Source organism: Rosa chinensis, chromosome 6 (assembly GCF_002994745.2).
Source record: "Rosa chinensis cultivar Old Blush chromosome 6, RchiOBHm-V2, whole genome shotgun sequence".
Lineage (NCBI taxonomy): Eukaryota > Viridiplantae > Streptophyta > Magnoliopsida > Rosales > Rosaceae > Rosa > Rosa chinensis.
The window spans coordinates 8,976,574-8,995,121 of record NC_037093.1 but is presented as its reverse complement, the minus strand read 5'-3'; the positions used below and the strand labels follow the sequence as shown (position 1 = coordinate 8,995,121).

The 18,548-nt window shown below is 37.8% G+C and overlaps 2 protein-coding genes across 2 annotated transcripts; both read right to left on the bottom strand.

Annotated features, from left to right (window-relative positions):
* Nucleotides 1–4,909: 4,909 nt before the first annotated feature.
* On the bottom strand, nucleotides 4,910–6,568 carry LOC121049713 (putative E3 ubiquitin-protein ligase SINA-like 6). Its single transcript, XM_040507708.1, has 2 exons — nucleotides 5,419–6,568; nucleotides 4,910–4,974 (listed from the first exon to the last, which is right to left on the bottom strand). The coding sequence occupies exons 1-2, from the start codon at nucleotides 6,510–6,512 to the stop codon at nucleotides 4,950–4,952; spliced, it is 1,119 nt and encodes a 372-aa protein (XP_040363642.1). The 5' UTR covers nucleotides 6,513–6,568; the 3' UTR covers nucleotides 4,910–4,949.
* A 2,100-nt stretch (nucleotides 6,569–8,668) lies between these two features.
* LOC121049934 (E3 ubiquitin-protein ligase SINA-like 10) lies at nucleotides 8,669–9,400 on the bottom strand. The gene has a single exon (XM_040508414.1). The coding sequence runs from the start codon at nucleotides 9,398–9,400 to the stop codon at nucleotides 8,669–8,671; it is 732 nt and encodes a 243-aa protein (XP_040364348.1).
* Nucleotides 9,401–18,548: the final 9,148 nt, after the last annotated feature.

Genomic DNA, 18,548 nt, shown 5'->3' with positions numbered 1-18,548 from the left:
AAATAAAAATTAATTTTATTTAACTATTTAGAAAATTAAAATAAATTAAGTTCTACAACGTTTTTCTTAATCTTAGCTTTTTAAGATTAGATTTCTAATAATTTTTTATATTTCACTATAAGAAAGAAAGAAAAAAAAACTCAAAATATATTGTTTTTAGTATACTATTGTGAGATTAATCTTTATTAATATAATGAAGATTTAGTATCTATTATTATTTCCTTCATTCTATAGTTGTATTATTATGAGATTAGTCTTTATTAATAAACATAGATTTAATATTTAGAAAAAATACTTATGTCAAAACAAGGATATAATGTTTTGTTTCATTATTTTGACAATATAAAAGAAAGCATTGGTGGAATTGTCATGAGATTTTAAATAAAAATGTCTCATATTCAAATCTTATCATTGTAGTTTTTTAATATATATATTTTTTAAAATGAAATTTTATGTTTGTAACGGGCCGGCCCACAATATGTCGTGCTCGGGCCGTGTCGGGCTCATTACGGGCTCGGGCTGGGCCGGGCCAATGGGCCAATATTTTTAGGCCCAGCCCGACCCGTTATTTTAACGTGCTCGGGTCGTGCCGGGCCACTAACGGGCTTAGGCCGTGCCGGGCCCGTGCCGTGCTCGTGCTTAGTGGCCCGTTTGCCACCTCTAGTCAGTCATTTCAAAGGCTACATATATATAAGTCAATCTACACAAGTTTCATTCACATTCTTGTTAATGTGTTTGATCGGTTTTCTCTATTCTCTTGTCTAATTTTGTGGATTTCTTTCATTAAAGTTCAGTAGTAAAACCAATTCATCAGAGACCACCAATCTAAAATGGCCAAGTACCCTTCTGCTAGTATTCTACTTCTTGTGGCTCTAGTTTGTATTTCAAGAGTTGCACAAACCAATGGTTTTAATATTCACAATGGTATTTGAAAATCTCTGGTGGAGACAGGACGATATAGTTGCCAAGAACATCACGTAACAACAGAAAATGGTTAATTAGATTCTTGGGTTGCTAAGAATTCCATATGGACAGTCGGGTAGCAAATCAACCACGGATCAAAAGCCGCCTGTTTTCTTGCAACATGGGCTTCTAATGGATGCACTGATGCAGCATCATGGCTACGTACATACTCAATCCACCGGATCAGGCTTTGGTGTTCATCTTGGCTGACAAAGGGTTTGATGTATGGCTTGCTAATGTTCGAGGAACGGACTCTAGCCGTGGACAAAACACTTGGTACTAATGACCTTGCTTATTGGGACTGGACATGGGAACAGTTGGCTGCATATGATCTTCCTGCTTTAATTTGTTCAATTATGTGAACAACCAAAAAGGACAGAAGTCACACTATGTTGGCCATTCCTTGGGAACGTTGACAGTACTAGCTGCCTTGTCCCAACAAAAGCGGAGAAACTCACTAAGATCAGCTGCTTTGCTTAGCCTACTTGCTTATCTGTGTTAGAAATCCATACCGCTTTTAAGAGTTGCTACTCAAATATTTTTGCCTGAGCAATTCTACGTCTTTGGTCTCTGAGACTTTCCTCCGTTAGGGCGATTAGAACAAACTCTACAGACAATTCTTTGCATACACGCCGGCGTGGACTACTCCTACATTTTGGTTGCTATAACAGATCCAAATTGCTGTCTAAGTCCTTCAAGTTTAGATTATCTTTACTATGGACATACACCACAATCCACTGCCACAAAGAATATCGTACATTTGTTTCAGATGATCAGAAGTAGAACCATAAGAATGTTTAATTACACTCATCCACTCACAAATATGCGGCACTACAATCGGTTTACACCTCCGGTGTAAAACATGGCAAACATTCCAAAAGACATTCCCTTCTTCCTCAGCTACGGAGGGAGAGATGCACTCTCAGACATGGACGATGTGAAAGCTGTGTTTAATGACCTCACAGATCATGACAAGAACAAGCTTGTGGAACAATACGTACGTAGAGGAGTATGCTCATATGGATTTCATTATGGGTTGGAATGCCAATCGAGAAGTTTATATGTCGTCCTCTCCTAAATTTCTTCGGGCAACATCTCATTCGTCCCTAATTTGTAGTGAATCTTTCTTTTGTCTTGCATTTATCAATTTCTAAAGGTTGTTTTTCCTTTGGTAGTTTTTTTTTTCCTCGATCGATAATGTTTTTCCTTTAGTAGTTGTAGCTAGATATGCATTTGATTTCTTGGGAATAAAGTTTTAATTACTCCTTGCCCAAAAAAAAAAAAAGTTCAATAGTGAAACCTTTATTTTGATTTGTCAGTTCACTGTATAGATTTTGGTCTAACGATATGAAATTTTGCCTTAAATAAACTCAAATTCTGATAATCATATATGATGTTAAGAGCTTGAAAATCTATTGAAATTCAAAATAATTAATCTTTGTACAGATGATTACAGTTGCATTGAACCCGGAATTCATCATGTGCTTAGACTTTTTTTTTTTTTTTGGGGTCAAATAGCTAATTCATTAAAGGGGAACAAATTACAAATGTTGATGTGCATAAAGAAGCAAAAGTCCTAAGCTTGGAGGCCCAATAGACAAAGCTTAATTAACCTACACCAAAACAGAAAAGAGAAACAAACCGAGGCCCAAAAGCCCAACAAGAACCAAAACAACCCTAGATCTAAGCCACAAAAAACTGCCACAGAGAGACCAGCCGCCATGGCTGACCACCAAGCTACAGAGAGAGGCATCGACCGAAGCTTCACTTCTGAAGGCTAGAGGTATGTTCACCATCATTCTCCATACCCGAGTAGTCTGCATAAGAAGGACAGAGGTACCAAAGGACATGAAAACGGCAGTCGTGGTGGTAGAGACCACCGAGCAACACAACGCCACTGGTCCGGTGACGTCCACACACATCAGTGGAGTACCGGTTCGGCAGCTATTCCCAAGTGTAGAGTTAGGTGTATATACCTTGGTGGAGAACGAGTGTGAGGGGACTGTGGAAAAAAGAGAAAAAGATGGGATAGAACATGAAAGATGGAGCTGTATGAGGGTGAGAGAAGTGGAAGTAAATCTGAGCAGTTGAAGAGGAATTGGGCTGGGGTAAAGAAAAAGATAATGAAACTGAGACATAAAGCCTCAGATCTGAGACAAAACCTAGAGGAAAAACACCACAAAGGGTGGAGACACACCATAGAGGGTGGAGAAGCTGTTGACTGACTCTCAAAACTGCAGAGAGAGTTTTCACCGAGAGAGAGGTTTTCAAAGAGATCATGTGCTTAGACTTAGACAAACACCGAAATAAAATCCTAGCATAATGATTTTGCGTGTTCAATGCACTGGTGTGTGTGTGTGTCTGTGTATATTTAGGGTAACAGAAGACTGATCTATTGATATTAAATCATACGACCTCACTCGGTCAAGTTTGAGAGGTCCAAAGACCACTCATATTACAAATCAATGCTCATGTAAAAATGACTAAAGTCCACAGCAGAAACTCCAAAAACTAAAATCCTAAAAGAACTGCAGACTAAAAAAAAAGAATTTAAAAACTCCCTACCCCTACCCCTACCCCTACACTGCCCTAAAATGGTACCAATGTCTTGAATATCTTGACGTCTTTTGGTGTACGTCGCAACATTCAACACACCCACAACAACATTCTAGTAACAGGCATAGGACTAAGAGCAGGACGGACCACCCCAAGAAGGCCCAAACCCAACCCGAGAGTGAGAAAATAGGGGAATTGGGCTAACCTAGCAGCCCATGACAGCAGAGGCCCAAAGACCCACTGCCTAAACCCCTACGTTCCCACACCCCGCCGACCAAATCTGGAACCTCCAAGAAGCCCGTCTGCCACCGCCTCTTCAATCTGGTGGCCTTCCCAAGCAGGAGGCCATGGCAACCATCCCACCGCCCACCAAACCTACTTGCTGAAATAGTCCGGCCCGGCAAGCAAGAGCCAAAAGCCTTATCTAGCAACCCGAAAGCTAATCTCTAGCAGTCTCCAACTGCTTTTATCCTCTAGACTCTAGAGCGTGCGGCGTACCTCCTCCTCGTCAACCCGGAAGCCGCCCCAGAACAATAACTAGTCGCGCCTGCAAACCCAAAGCGGAATCTGAACCTTCAACTTTCTCTTCCGGCCAAACCGCCTTCGCAAATGCACGGAGTAAGTGAAGCAGCATCCTTCTACCACTTGCAGCGTCGGAGCGCCCTGCTGCAGACGGGATCGGAGCGCCGCTGCACTACTACGCGAAACCTTCTAGGTTTCAGTTTCGCTCCGGAAAAACAGGAGCCCTAACTTCTTCCATTTATTTAGAAAATGTAATGCACTAGTATATGTTCATCATTCGTACGGCGGAGATATACAATCTTTATCCACTAAATCATTGCTGCAATTAGCAATGCGTGAGGTGTAATTATCGTAACGAAATGGGAGATATTTGATCTACTAATTACCAATTGAGAATTAGGTGTCTAATCTTGATGGCCTCAAGATTCACATTTGGTTTCAGGAATCCAATACCCAATCAATGCAAGAGGGGCGGCGCTTTTGACGATCACTACAATAACAATAACTCAAGGAAAACCTATGCTGCTTACTAGTAGCTTTAGGTGATGCTAAAGTTTAGGTACCCTGAAAATGTTTTTTTTTTTTTTGTTGAGGAGAGTAGCCTGATAAAGATGAGGTATTCTAAAATATCTCTGTTTTGTTTCTTTGTTTTTATTTTTCTCGATCCAAATAATGAGGAACATAGATTAAGGCGAAAGTAAGTTGCAACGAAAGCAGCCATAGCTGCCGACTGTCGATAATTATTTTCTCAATGAGAAACATCACATCTGAGGGAAGATTTCAAAAGCACATACCTTTGAGACACAGTTTTAGGGAAGTCAATGCGTGATGGATTTAGTTAGGACATGAGATCGTGCACCGATGACAAGTATGGTTTATTTATGTGTTAATCAAGCCTCTCCTTACTATTAGAATCTATCGTGCTCTTCCTCTCTGTAAAATCATTAGAGGAAATAGATAAGTTTGCAAGAAACATTTAGCACTTTGGGAAGCCGAAACAAATCAAATCAATTAAAACTCGATCATTTAGCTACCCAACAATTTCTCAGTTATGAATAAACACATACATATGACACGAAAATTAAAGTAATTTCCTTTGATTTAATTCAACTAAAGTAAAGGGAGATAATTATCTTCATATCACACGAAAATTATTAAGGACAGCCTCACCTGATAACCCTACAATGCTATTCCAAAATCGAATTGCATAAAGAAACGTTTTTATCCAATCAGCAAATAAATAAAAATCAAACAGCAGAGCTGACCGAGGACATTATTCAGTTTTTCACCTAGCCAACAAAATCAATTCCAAAAATCTCTTGAAGAAAATTTACTGCCCAGTCATGTATGTGATGTAGCGCAATGGTCATCACTTACGCCATATATATGTGCACATCCATCTCGAGGTGACCGCAATTTGAATCCAAAGAGAAGAACTCACGCGGGATTAGAAGGAAACTGGGAGGTCTAGGATAAGCCTGCAGGCTTCGAATGCTTTGTGTCACTGACCGTAATTTGAGGGAATCACTTTCTCTGTGTCTAACCACAAGTTTATAGATGAAGCCCTCCTTGAAGATTGGTTGAATACAGCTAAGGCTGACCACATTTCCAAGATCATCAACACTATTGTGAAGAATGAATAAGGTACCTACATCCCGTTCTCGAAGAATAACAAACTTGTCATACTTCCTCAATGAAATGGAAAACAAGTTGTCGCTCACGAACTCTATTGCAGAATCCCCATGATTATTGCTGTAATGCCGGTATAACTCCATGACTGATGAGACAAACTCGCAACCCAAATAGGGGCAAGAACAACTAGGCGAATATGCACATGTCCTTTCATGTTCATTTTTCTTGTGGTAAGTCACCGAAGCAGCGCAGCCGTACTTTTTGTTTCGGCAAGAAGTTGTGCTTGAGTCCACGACCTTCTCGATGGCCGAGCAACGGTTCGATCCAATGGGGCAGGAACAGGAAGGGCATTTGTTTTCGATTTTGGCGCAACAAGATGAGCAAGCTAAATGTCCATTTCCATCACACTGGAAGACAGGAACGGTCAAGGGTTCAAAGCAAATTGGGCAATCAAGCAGTCCTGGGTCACTTAGGGTTACCACAATATTAGGGTTACGGTAACCTGTCCTGTGTTCGTTTGTTTCTTTGGCTTCAAAATCTATATAATCTTTATTTTTTCCTTGAATTTCTTCTTCTTCTCCTCCTTCACTTTGACGATGTTTTTTTACAAGACGAGGTCTCTTGAACCTGAGCGGAACGCAGTCATCATCATCCGAATCTGAGAATCTCGGGTGGCGGATCAAAGGGTTATCATCAGAATCTGAATCTGAGAATCTCCGCCGGTGGATCAAAGGGCTATCCAGATCTTCTGAATCTGGAGAGTCTTCTGCTTCTGAATCTAAGAATCTGCTAACGATCAAACGGGAATCATCAGAATCTGAATCTCTTAATCTCGGCATACCGTCGAGTACTCTCTAGCTCCTCAGTCTCTTCAATCGATTAAACGTAAATTTTGTTCCTCTACAACAATAGAGGAGGTTTCCTTGCAAATTGCAATACTGATTTACATTCCATTTTTTTTCCTTAATTGATTTACATACCAAATCAATCTCTCCATAGTCAATTTCTTCAAAAGAAACAAAATATTTTCTCAAACATTTTTTTCTAATTGATTTAGGTGCGGTTGAGAGTCATGAGGATCTAGAATGGTAGACTTTCTAGAAATACTCTTAAACCGTTATAAACAAATTCTTAAACAATTCTAACTATCAGTTTGATTTAAATTCCGTAATGTTGGTTGCATACATTCCCTGGCCTTGACACATTCAGCTATTAATGTCTTGCAATTAATTCATATTCTTAAAAAACTAACACCCTCAAAAATAAAAATAAAAGAAATCCGGATCTTCTCCTAATCTAATTTTTGACCCAACATTGGCATTTATAATATCTAATTATTTTTTTTCAAAATATTAAAAAAAAAACAAAGAAAAAAAAGAGATTATACAGTATCTCTGTATTAAATTTAATCTAAAATTTTCATTTTTTCAGTCTCATCCCTAAATGATGATTTATGACTCTCTCCAAGAATCTTTCAAACTCATATCTAAAAAGCGTTTGCCAAAATATCACAATACCCAGAAGACCATAAGGCCTGCTCACCTAAGGGACAGTTTTTAAGGGACTGTGAGAGACAAGTGAATCTGACACAAATAGTTTTTAAGGTTATTCGTTCTCTCTATCTTTGTCACTCACAGTCCCTTAAAACTGTCATTTAGACCATTTTTAATAGTCTCTCTATCTTGGCTCATTAGCTATTTTAGAAAATATCTTTAGCTTTTTATTAAAATCACAATACCCATAAGACCATTTTTAACAATCTCTCTATTTTGACTCATTAGCTATTTTAGAAAACATGTTTAGCTTTTTATTAAAAGTGTATCAGACTAGCTCCTAAATATAGAGAGTCAGATTAGACTTTCTATTATTTTTGTTAATTTAAACATTCTTTTTAAGTTATTTCATGTAATTTATAGATGTCTTTAAAGTTTTAAACCATATTTTCTTCATTTAATAAATAATATAAATTCAAAACTAGCCAAAAAACACTGATGCATATGTATTTTAAAATTGACTAGTCAAAATAACTTTTTAGCTATTTTGGCTAAAATTTGACTAAAAAAAAACTAAATTTAACTAAAAAATTGCTAGTATTGCTAAAAATGCTCTAATGCATTGTCTTCATGCATCCAACCTAACCAACAATTGGAGACTAAACAATTGTTTGGTAACTTGGTTAAGACTTGGTACATGCATATTCTCGTTGTTTCGAGTTTTATTCATGTACGTAATATGCATGATCATAGATATTTAGATATGATTTCATCAAAATAACATATATAGGGGGCTATTCAAGAGATAAGGACGTCTTTAGAAAATTGAAGTTGCACTCACCTGAGGGACTCGGTGCCCAATCATGAAAATAGAGGCGCCTATGTAAATGTCTAACTGAAAATTCAAGGCACAAAACCATAGCAGATACAAAGGCAATAAAGAAAAACTAGGACCAACTTCAGTGATGACCATAGGCAATAAAGAATTATAGCAGAGTTGATTGAATACATTTTAATCTAGCCAACAAAATCAAATCGAATAATCTCCTCCAAAAAAACTGAAAGTTTTCTGTCATGAGAGGAATCTTACTTACGCCATATACAGATTTCCATCTCGAGCTGGTCATCCCAAGAATCGAAAAAGACAAAAAGTCATGCGGGATTAAAAGCGAACTGGATGAATTAGGAGGGCTATAATTTTTCTGCCCTTGTGTGCTTTTCGTTACAGACCTTAATTTCAGAGTAGTCTCCTCGTGTTTAACTACAAGATAGTAGTTGAAACCCTCCATGAAGCTGGGCTGAATACAGCTAAGAGTCACCAAATTCCCCAGAATGACAGGATCGTTGTAAAGGACAAATAACCTCCCACATCATTCTTTTCTCGAAGAACAATAAATCTGTCCATCTTGGTTAATGTAATAGAGAAACTGCGAAAATCGTCGTCGCACACGAACTCCGTTGCAAAATACACATGATTATTGCTGTAATGTTTGTATAACTCTTTAGCCGATGAGACAAACGTGCAGCCAAAATAGGGGCCTGATCGAACAAGGCAAATAGAGACATGTCTTTTCATGTTCAATTTTCTTATTGTAAATCACACGAGTGTTGCAGCCGTACTTGATGTTTTGGCATGGAGTTGCAATTGATTCCACAATTTTCTCGACGGCCCGGCAACGATTGGATCCAATAGGGCAGGAACAAGAGGGGCACTTGTTGTTAATTTTGGTGCAGCAGGTGGAGCAAGAAATGTGACCATTTTGATCACACTGGAAGACAGGGATGGTCAAGGGCTCAAAGCATATAGGGCAATCGAGCAGAGCTGGCTCAGTTAGGATTACCACAATATTTGAACCATGACCCTCTCGGTCAGCAGCATTGGATGGTTCGTTATACGGTCCTTCGTATCCATCTTCATCATTTTCTGGTTCATCTAGTTCTTCATCACTTTCCTGATTTTCTTCTCCGTCCCCTTCTTGCTCTTCATTTTGTTGGTCTTCTTCTAGTTCTTCACTGTCCTGATCTTCTTCTCCTTCCTCTTCTTGCTTGTCACTTCGTCGATCTTCTCCATCCTCTGGCTCTTGCAATTGTTCTTGGTGTTCCGTTTCACCGATGGATCTGGAGTCTATAGTAGAAGCAAACCTACTTCTCTTGAATATCAAAGGTTCATCTTCGTCGGCCGAGTCATCTATTTTCCTCTTTGATCTCAGGGGCTGATTCAGACGTCTCTCCATTTGAATAAATCTTCAATTTCGTTTCAAGTTAATAGAAATTCAGATAAATATATAAGTCCATATAAAGGAGGTTTCTAAGACGACCAATTTACATTCCAATCACAAAGATTTGTATTCCGAATTAATCTCATAATTCAAAAAAAAAAAAAAAAAGAGAAAGAAAATTGATCCAATCACAATGGCATAATGATCGTTCGAGGATTATGAATACCAAATGGATCTAGAAAGTCCACAATTTTTAAACTAGTATCTGAATCGTTAACGATTCTCTTTGATGTGATCGAAGTAAATGAGAAAATCTGATTAAATTCGGTAACCGCTTGAAGTTGGGTGCAGTGTCCAGATACATTTCCATCTATATCCAAGTTCGTTGACTTTCAAATCCTGTATGTTATCCGGGCAAAACCTCTTGACAAATTAGAAAACGTAATTTTTCATCAAGAATATGTTAAAGCACAAGTAACTTATGTGGTGGTTTGGCATTCCTTGCACGAACCAAGCAAAAGTTCAATTAACAAAATAATATCACCTATAAAGTAAAAAGCAAGTCCAATTCATAAATTTGCATCAATCGATCAAATAACAAAATTAAGCTAAAACTAAAATTTTCATATCGACTTTCGAAAACAACAAGTGATAAAAAAAGGTACATAGTGAAGAAAAGGATAAGACAACGACCATATCTAGTCTGTTTGACAATTTAGAGTCTAAGTTCACAGGAAAAAAATAAAGAGATCCATGGAGGGAGTTTGTAAGGTAAAATATAGAAAAACAAGATGATGATCAAGATTCAAGAGCAAGACTCTAATGAAGAACCTACACAAGGTTGTCAAGAAAATCAATATTGAATCAATGATTTACCAAAAGTATAAAACTCTAACCCTTATTACTTTTTCATTTTTCTAATTTGATTTCCCCTCTTCGTTGATATCTATAACTTCGTTTTTACGAATTGCAAATTGGAATGCCATCTTGGTTTCATTTTATGATAGTAAATTACAAACATCCCACAAGCTTATCCACTTAGCTTTTTCTGAATTTGCAGTTACCTGGGCTTTTCAAGAAGGATAGAAGAGGATTCACCATTGGGCCTGTCCGTCTCCCCCTTCTCCGCCGGAGACGTCGCTGCAATTATCTGGAGCTAGACTTGAACGTGAGGAGGAGGTTGCTCCGGTCAATTTAATTACAACCAGAGAATGTCGGGCTTGAGGCAGACACTGAGGGGCTCCATGAGGTGGTCATTACCACAGCGGAGGCTTCTAAGCGGAACAACCCCAAAATGGATTCTCAAGTTACTCATGCTACTACCTCTTCAACGATGAATTCCAGCCAGAAGAGTGGTGATACCCTTTCTCATGCTCTGGGAAAGGAAGTGGAACCCCAAACCTAGTTTGGGTACTATCCCTATCCTGCAACAAACTCATGGTGGCACTCCTTTCTTGATCCGTCGTTGATTTCCAAAAGTAGAGAGTTTTCTTTCTCATTGATTTCCAGTCAACTGCGTTATTCACTTATTCATAATATGATTCATGAAGAAATGGAGGTCTGTGTCATTTTGGGTCAAGGAGAACATGATGTTTAAGGGTTTGATTAGAGACCAAGAGGTTTTTCCGTTTTTGTTTTGTTTTTTTTTTTTTATACTTGTTTTGGAAGGGTCAATAGGTCAAAACATTCATGTATCTATTATACATAGTTACAAAGTCTACGCACCATGTATGAATGTGAATGCAAGTAACTAGCTATATGTCACTATTATCCATCTATGTCTTAAGTTAGTAGTACATACTGCTAATAGAAGATTGTACGCATTAGAAGACCAAAACTCATTTCACTGACTCAATGTTGCTCTTAATTAGATGCATGCTGTAGCTAGGAGTCTACGAGAGGGATAGGATATGAATAAATTTCACAAAAGTTTATGTTTTGAGGCCTTGGGGGTAAAATTAGTTATCTTCGATCATATACATCTATGTGATCGTACGCATGCTCTAGCAATTCTAAACTTATCCTACAACTTCAACAATGCGATTCTAAGGTACCTTTATTGCAAAATAAAAAATTTGTCATTCTCTTTAAGTCAAACGTTAAATTTAAGGGTGTTTCTATTTGTACCCATCAAATTTCTATGTAGACCAAGTAATTTTTATTTACCAATATTACCCTTGTTCAAAAAAAAAAAAAACCTACACATTAATCGTCATTCGTCACTTGCCACCGTACAATTCACCAGTTCTCCTTAGATCACCGGTCCTCGTCAACTAAATAATCCAAAGCAAGAGCTTAATTTGATCTTCTCCAAAATAGTAGAGAAGCACTTGAACTCTGGTCCTTTCTCTTAAATAATGGAAACATCTAATAAAATCTCATCATTCATGAATGATTGTGGAATGTGGACAGATCATATGGTAAATTGCAGAATTTAATATATATATATATATATATATATATATATATATGATATAAATCAACAATGGAGGGAAGGTGAAGGTAGATTTAGATTACTCAAGGTGCTTCATCTAAGAGATTTATATATTGTTAGTTTAAAATCTTGGAATTTTTCTTTTTTATATGGGTAGCCTCCAAAGGAAGACCAAAAGAAAGAGACAAAGCCAAGATATGGAAGACAAAGCAATATTTATCAATGGCAGAGTGAAGAAGCCCATAAAACAATCGTCAGAAAGAAAACAATTTTTTTTCTTGTGTGTTTTAATTTAGGGTTAAAACAAGGGTAATATTGGAAACTTGTAGTCAAAATTTTTGCTAAGTCTATTTAGATATTGGGGCCGTGACCACTTACCCAATTTAGCCTAAAAATTGCCCACTTACTCCACTAAGAGTTTTTTACTCCCATTTACCCAATCTAACATCTATTGACAGTATTGCCCTCATTTTAATTAACAACTACTCCCCTCATACTCTCTCTCTCTCTCTCTCTCTCTCTCTCTCTCTCTCTCTCTCTCTCTCTCTCTCTCTCTCTCTCTCTCTCTCTCTCTCTCTCTCTCTCTCCCCCCCACTGTGAGCCCCGGAAAATTTATCGAGCTTACATTGAGATCGTTCGACAAGTTATTTATTTACGATCTCGGTAATCATCAAAGTTCTCGAGAATATTTTTAGAAATTTTCATAAAGTGAAATCCTCGATTTAAGAGTTGGATAATAAAGTACACGACACGACGAGTTCGTGGAAATTTTCGGACACCCGAAGTGTTTATAATAAATTTCCGAAGTTTGGAAATTATGGAAATTCATTTAAATAAAAAGAAATTTCTGCGGTGCAATCTTGGCCATCCATCCATCCACCGCTTGATCGTGGCCGTTCACTGTTAATTGGACAATTTTATAGGCCTGTGAACAGTGAGATTAAAACCTGAAAGATTGAGAAAGCTTAGGTGTGTATCTGGGAATGAAACACACGTTAGAGTGCATGAGATAGTTGAGGTGTGTATCTGGGAATGAAGCACGCGTCCAGACTTCTGGTTACCTGCCTAACCACTGACCCACTCTCACCTATTTCATCTTCCTCTCTCCTAGTCTGTCGCAAAACCATGTACTGAGAGCAAAAGCTAAATACTTTGGGTCTGGATTCCATCATCGAATCGGTTTACTCTCCCTTGCGTTCCATTAAAAGTTTCACCAATCTCACTCCTCTACTTGTGTAATCGTCGCCAACCACCGTACTACCAGCTATGATGGTTACTACCTGAAGGAAAATAGGGGTGTCTAACCCATTATTTGAGGAGGACCGTCTTAAGCTTGGATTTGGAATCAATTAAGGTAAGCTTCCTTGAGCCCATATATGTTCTTGGTGAATTTGAAATCAGGTTGTACAACTTTGATAATATTGGTCTTGTTGGAAATTGAGGTTGTACGAAAGAGGAGATAAGAATTGGAGAAGTGGGTTCAAGTGTTCAGTGCCGAAATTAGAGTTAAGAGGACTTCGGGTGTTGGGCATCAGTGAACCCATTCACTAAATTGGTCAAGGAAGGTAAGCTGGCAATGAATGGTATAATTATTTGTGGTTTTTGGTTCATGGATGACGTACTTATGAAGTTCATGAAGCATGCCTGGTTGGTTTGATAACTTTGATTCTCTAATAACTAAAGAAAGATGAGTGGGTCTGCTTGTTGACAATTATAGTGCTATGAGTCGATTTAATCATGGATGGGTATTAGCCATAAGCATTGTCTGGGAGTATAGCCACTCCCTGTTTGATAGCTTTTGGCAGAAAAACGTAAAGGTCTTTGAACCATGTTGTTGTCAATACTTGAATTAAATTGGGTTAGCTTGATTCCCGTTTCTCGTTAAGAATGGTAACTGATGTTTAGGTGATGTATTTATATAAGGAGTCTTGATTATGGTGGCTGGATCTTTGAGTCTCGTAAAGAGATGAGTAATTGATTTGGTACTGATGGTTTATGCTTTGCTTAATGTGGGTGTCCAGAGTAAATTAGGTACACCCATATTGAGTCGAAATTATGTTGGGAAAATATTGGGTGTCCTTAAGAATTCCGTTGAATTATTATGCGACACAAATGTTAAGTAAAGAAAAGAAATTAACTATTTGTATATAGTGGGTGGCCTTAGTAATCGGGTACACTCAATATATGTTTGGTCAAACATGGTCAAATGGTCAAAGTGGTCAACCCTTGGTCAACTTCTGGTCAAACCAGGAAAAGTTGGTTTAGACGATTTATTAATCGTCGAGATTTCGTTTAATTGTTCAAAAGATATTGACTATCGAAATGTCGGAATTTAGGATTCCAGTTACCCGAGGAACAAAAGGTTCGCAACTCTCGGAGTACTTGAGAGAAGGCATCGGAATCCAGGTAGGGATTCAGGACTCTCCTCGGTTAGTGATTTTCTTATATTGTTATTAAATGATGCATGTTAGTTGGTATGGTTTGGTTACGTTCAAATGCAATGCATACTAATCAAACCATGTGAGAAATGTGATGGCTTGAGAGCGAATGGTAGCTCTGACTTCCTTGGGTTCGATCCCCAAAACCTCCGGAGGGTTAGTTACACCGGTCGGACGGTGAGCGATCGCAATGACGACCCGATCCGTGTGTGTAGCTAGGTAGCGGACTCTCTCGCTACGCTTACCTGGTGATAAATTAATTTGAGGTAAGGTCGTGTAGTGGGTCTATGGGACCGGCCATCAGGTAAAACTTGGATTGGGCGCCGTATTTATTTAAGCATCATGCATCAGTTTTCAAGTTGAAAATATTAAAGTTTGTCGTTCACTTTCAAATACTTGGTTTAAGCCTATTTTCATACTGGAGCTCCAAAATCTATTTATTGGTTTCAAGCCTAGTAGAGTTAGAGTTCCTGTTGGGCAGCTAGGACAAAAGCTCACCCCTAAAACAGTATGAATGCAGGTACTGTGCACTGGTGATGGGACAATAGCAGTTGGAGCTGGGTGTGCATAACAAGTTCGGTAAACCCTTGTCTGGAGTTGTGCTAAATCTTATTTCTCAAACTTCGTGCTTCGGAGTTTGTTGTTATCTAGCCTTGGGTTAAACTCAGTTGGATTCTCTGTCATTGAAATCCATACCCCGTGTGTGCCTTTATCCGAGTTCTGAACAAACAAAATAGTTGCTAGCAATTCAAGTTTTCACCTCAAAAATATTTGTAGCTTCCGCTGTGTTTTACAGAAAGTTTTTTTTTTTTTTTTTTTTTTTTAAAGCAAAATGCCTAGCGGTTCTCTAGGATATAAATCGAGCGTTCGGTTTATGTTTTAGAGACTCGCGGCACTGTGACGTGCTTAAGCTGGTGAGGTGCAGCTTGGGGCGTTACAGAAAGTGGTATCAGAGCAATGGTTCCGGGTTTTCGATTTCCCACAATTTACAACCTCTGATACCAGAAAAAGTTTTTGTTAGCTTGTGAAAATTTTCAAAACCTTTTGAAAGTCGACTCGACGATTGGTTGTTCAAGAACGTGTTTCTGAACCTTTGACTGTAAAGGTTGTTATAATTTCTACCTGATGTTCGAAAAAGGTTTGACTTCGGTTTTTAAGACCGAGTTTTGAGAACGTGCGAGGAAGTTTTCGGAAAAAAAAGGGGGTGCTAAAAGCGAAAGCGCGTTGAAAGTCGAGTTGTGAAAAAGGATTGTTGCTAGTGTGTGTTCAGATAAGTACAACACTTCACTCGGTTTAGGGCCCGACTGGCCACCGGATCCCCCTAATGTGTACCGAGGTTGAAAGTTGTTAATTACTGAATACAACTGGCGACAAATAAATTACTCTAGAGTTATCCTTTGGAACTTTGACTTGTTGTTAGTTGGAACTATTGTTTGTTTTTCCCTTTGGATTCCTTAATCCGACAATCGTTATTTTTTTTTTCTGAAAGGATTTGTCATAGCAATTGAACTTGTGTTTGCTTGATTTTCTATTCCTTTTGAATGTTGAGCTATTGTTGGATTCACTTACCGATCCATCGCCTTGTCCAGTGAATCCGGTTCGTTAAAACTGTGCTCATTGCTATTGGTGTTGGACTTGGTAATTATTTCTTCTTGGGTATTTTGTCGAGTCTAGTTTATTTGATTGCTTATGTAGACTCGATTGTTGTGATTTGTCTCATCATCTTTTCAAGTCCAACTATTAGGTGTTCATACGCTGTGTTGGATTGATTGAAACCGTGTGTATCTAATTGTTGTGTTGTTCAGTGAATCATGTTCGTTGAAACATTACCCATGGTTGCCTTTTGTTTTCTAAGTTTGCTCCAGTCAAATTATTGTGTATGCTATTATTTGTTCTTTGAATTTGAACGAGTATTGCCACCCAAAGCTCCTCCACAGTGCACAAACCACAGTAAAGTTGTGAGCCCAGTATGAGGTAAAAATAAAAGGAGCAAGGTATGTGAACGACAACTTGAATATGTGGGAATGTGATTGATGTTGGAAATTGTTGAATTGTGACATCTGGTGGGTTGCTATTGTGTTTTGGAAATGTTGGTTGTGGATTGAAATGATTACTGTATGGAACTACGTCCTAAGTCCGATTTTGCTAAATGAAATTGTGGCACTCTTGAATCTTTTGTTGTGTGTTGTGTCTATTCGAACTTCGTCGGGAAGTTGGGAGGGAAACTAAAGAGAGAAGCATCCTACAGGGGAGAGCTAGCACGTCTTCGGATTCTAACCGCTTTCCAATAATGCATGTCACCAGTAAGGATCTTTTGAGGACTGCAAGTATTTCTTCCTTACTAATAAATACGTTGATTTCTATTCTTTTAAAAATGAATTTTATACTTTCCCACGTTTATTCCTTTACAAACCCGATGCATGCAACAATTAAGGAAAATAATTCGAATGATGTTCAACTCAAGAAAACTGATTAGCCCCACTAGTCACAAACAACCAAGTAAAAAGACTGAAACTTCGATGCTCAAGAAAATAAGACCAACTCCGTTGGTTAAACAAAATCTGACTAGCCCCGCTAGTCAAGTAACAGTAGAGTATGGGGAAGAAGTTATCACCATACGAGTAAGGGAGCCTCCCAGGCTCTTGAGCATCCCATGCTCTTTGCTCAACTCACCCACAAACACATAGTAAGTGGGGAGGAGTACTAAGGTCATCTCCAACCCAAAAGGCTAAAAATGGCCCCGGGGCTAAATTTTTGCCCTAAATTCTGTACTATTCATTGATCTAACATCAACAGTCTCCAACCCGTCAAGGCTAAATTATAGCCCTAGAATATATTTTTACATTTTGGATTTGGTTATATATATGTGTGTGTGTGTGTGTGTGCGCGCTTATTTTTTAAAGTCAATTGACTTATAGTAATTGAAATAATTTATATGATAAAAAATATTTTTTCGGTTGTATTTTTTTTAAAGATAATTAAAAATATCTTTAGCTAATTTTGAAATGAAATAAAACTGGAATCATATTTTTAATATTTATTTTATTCATGACATAAGCATTTAAAAGTTACACAACAAGGTAAGAAAATGCAAACACTTGTTAGTGACAACCCTGACAATTATTAAAATCAGAAATTGAAAGCTTTGAAAACTCAATCACATAGCAAATATCAAATTCATGGTGCTTGACCTCGCAGAATCCAGAAAAAAAAAAAAAAAAAAAAAAAAAAAACCCAACGTCTTGCTGACGTCATGCTCCCGTTAGCATCAACTGCAGCCCGTGGGCCACCACCAATCTGATCTATTTTTTTAAAGGGGCAAAGGGCCACTCAAAGTGCTATATTTAGCACTACGCCTCACATTCGGCCCTCTATTTTGGCCTTTTGGCCCTTAGTCTCATGGGTTGGAGATGATTTGGGCTAAATTATTGCCCTTTAGTCCTTAGTCTCCTTGGGTTGGAGAAGACCTAAGGCCACCTCCAACCCAACAAACCAAAGTGCTAGAGGGCCATTTTTTAGCCCTATCCAACTCCAACCCACCAAACTAATGATCAAAGTGTTAAATGTTAGGGCCAAATGTGAGTATAGAGGACTAAATTTAGCCCTAAACATAGCCCTTTGCCCCTTTAAACAAATGAGATCAGAAAGCTGTGGCCCACGGTTTGTAGTGGAATGTGACAGAAGCATGACGTCAGCGACGGCTAGTTGCTGACGTCAACTAGCCGTTGGGTGTTTTTATTTTTTATTTTTATTTTTATAGCCGATGGTTTTTTTTTAACTTTTACACTATAAATACATATCACCTCAACCTTCTTTTTCACATCTTCCTTCTACTTCCTCATATATATCTCTCTATTCTAAATTCATTTTCTTACTTTGTTGTGTTCCATTTTAAATGCTTTTGTCATGAAAAAATAAGGGTGCGGCTATTGCCACCCTACCATTTTCTTTATTCACCTTACTTGCTCATTACACCCTACATTTTAATTTTAGTTATTAAATTTACTTATTTAACCCATTTCTCTTTTCCAAGAATATCCTTATATGACATATCCAATTAAAAAAAAAATTAATGAAAATATCTCATTTAATTTATACTCATAAAAAATTAAAATTTATTAAAGTTTCCTAATAAAATCATAATCTGATTTACTCCTATTTAAAAAAAATTTCTTTCAATTTCAATGTTCTCTATTTTAATCTATGTAAAAAGATTAGTAAATTTACAACGTAGGTATGGTGGAGTAAAATCATACGAAAACTAAAAACCAATAAGACTTCCACAAAATCT

Coding starts and splice junctions, on each gene's coding strand:
- LOC121049934 (XM_040508414.1), bottom strand. CDS start 9,400: ATGGAGAGACGTCTGAATCAGCCCCTGAGATCAAAGAGGAAAATAGAT.
- LOC121049713 (XM_040507708.1), bottom strand. CDS start 6,512: ATGCCGAGATTAAGAGATTCAGATTCTGATGATTCCCGTTTGATCGTT. Junction 4,975..5,418: donor GATGTGCACATATATATGGC/GTAAGTGATGAC, acceptor ATGATTTTACAG/AGAGGAAGAGCACGATAGAT.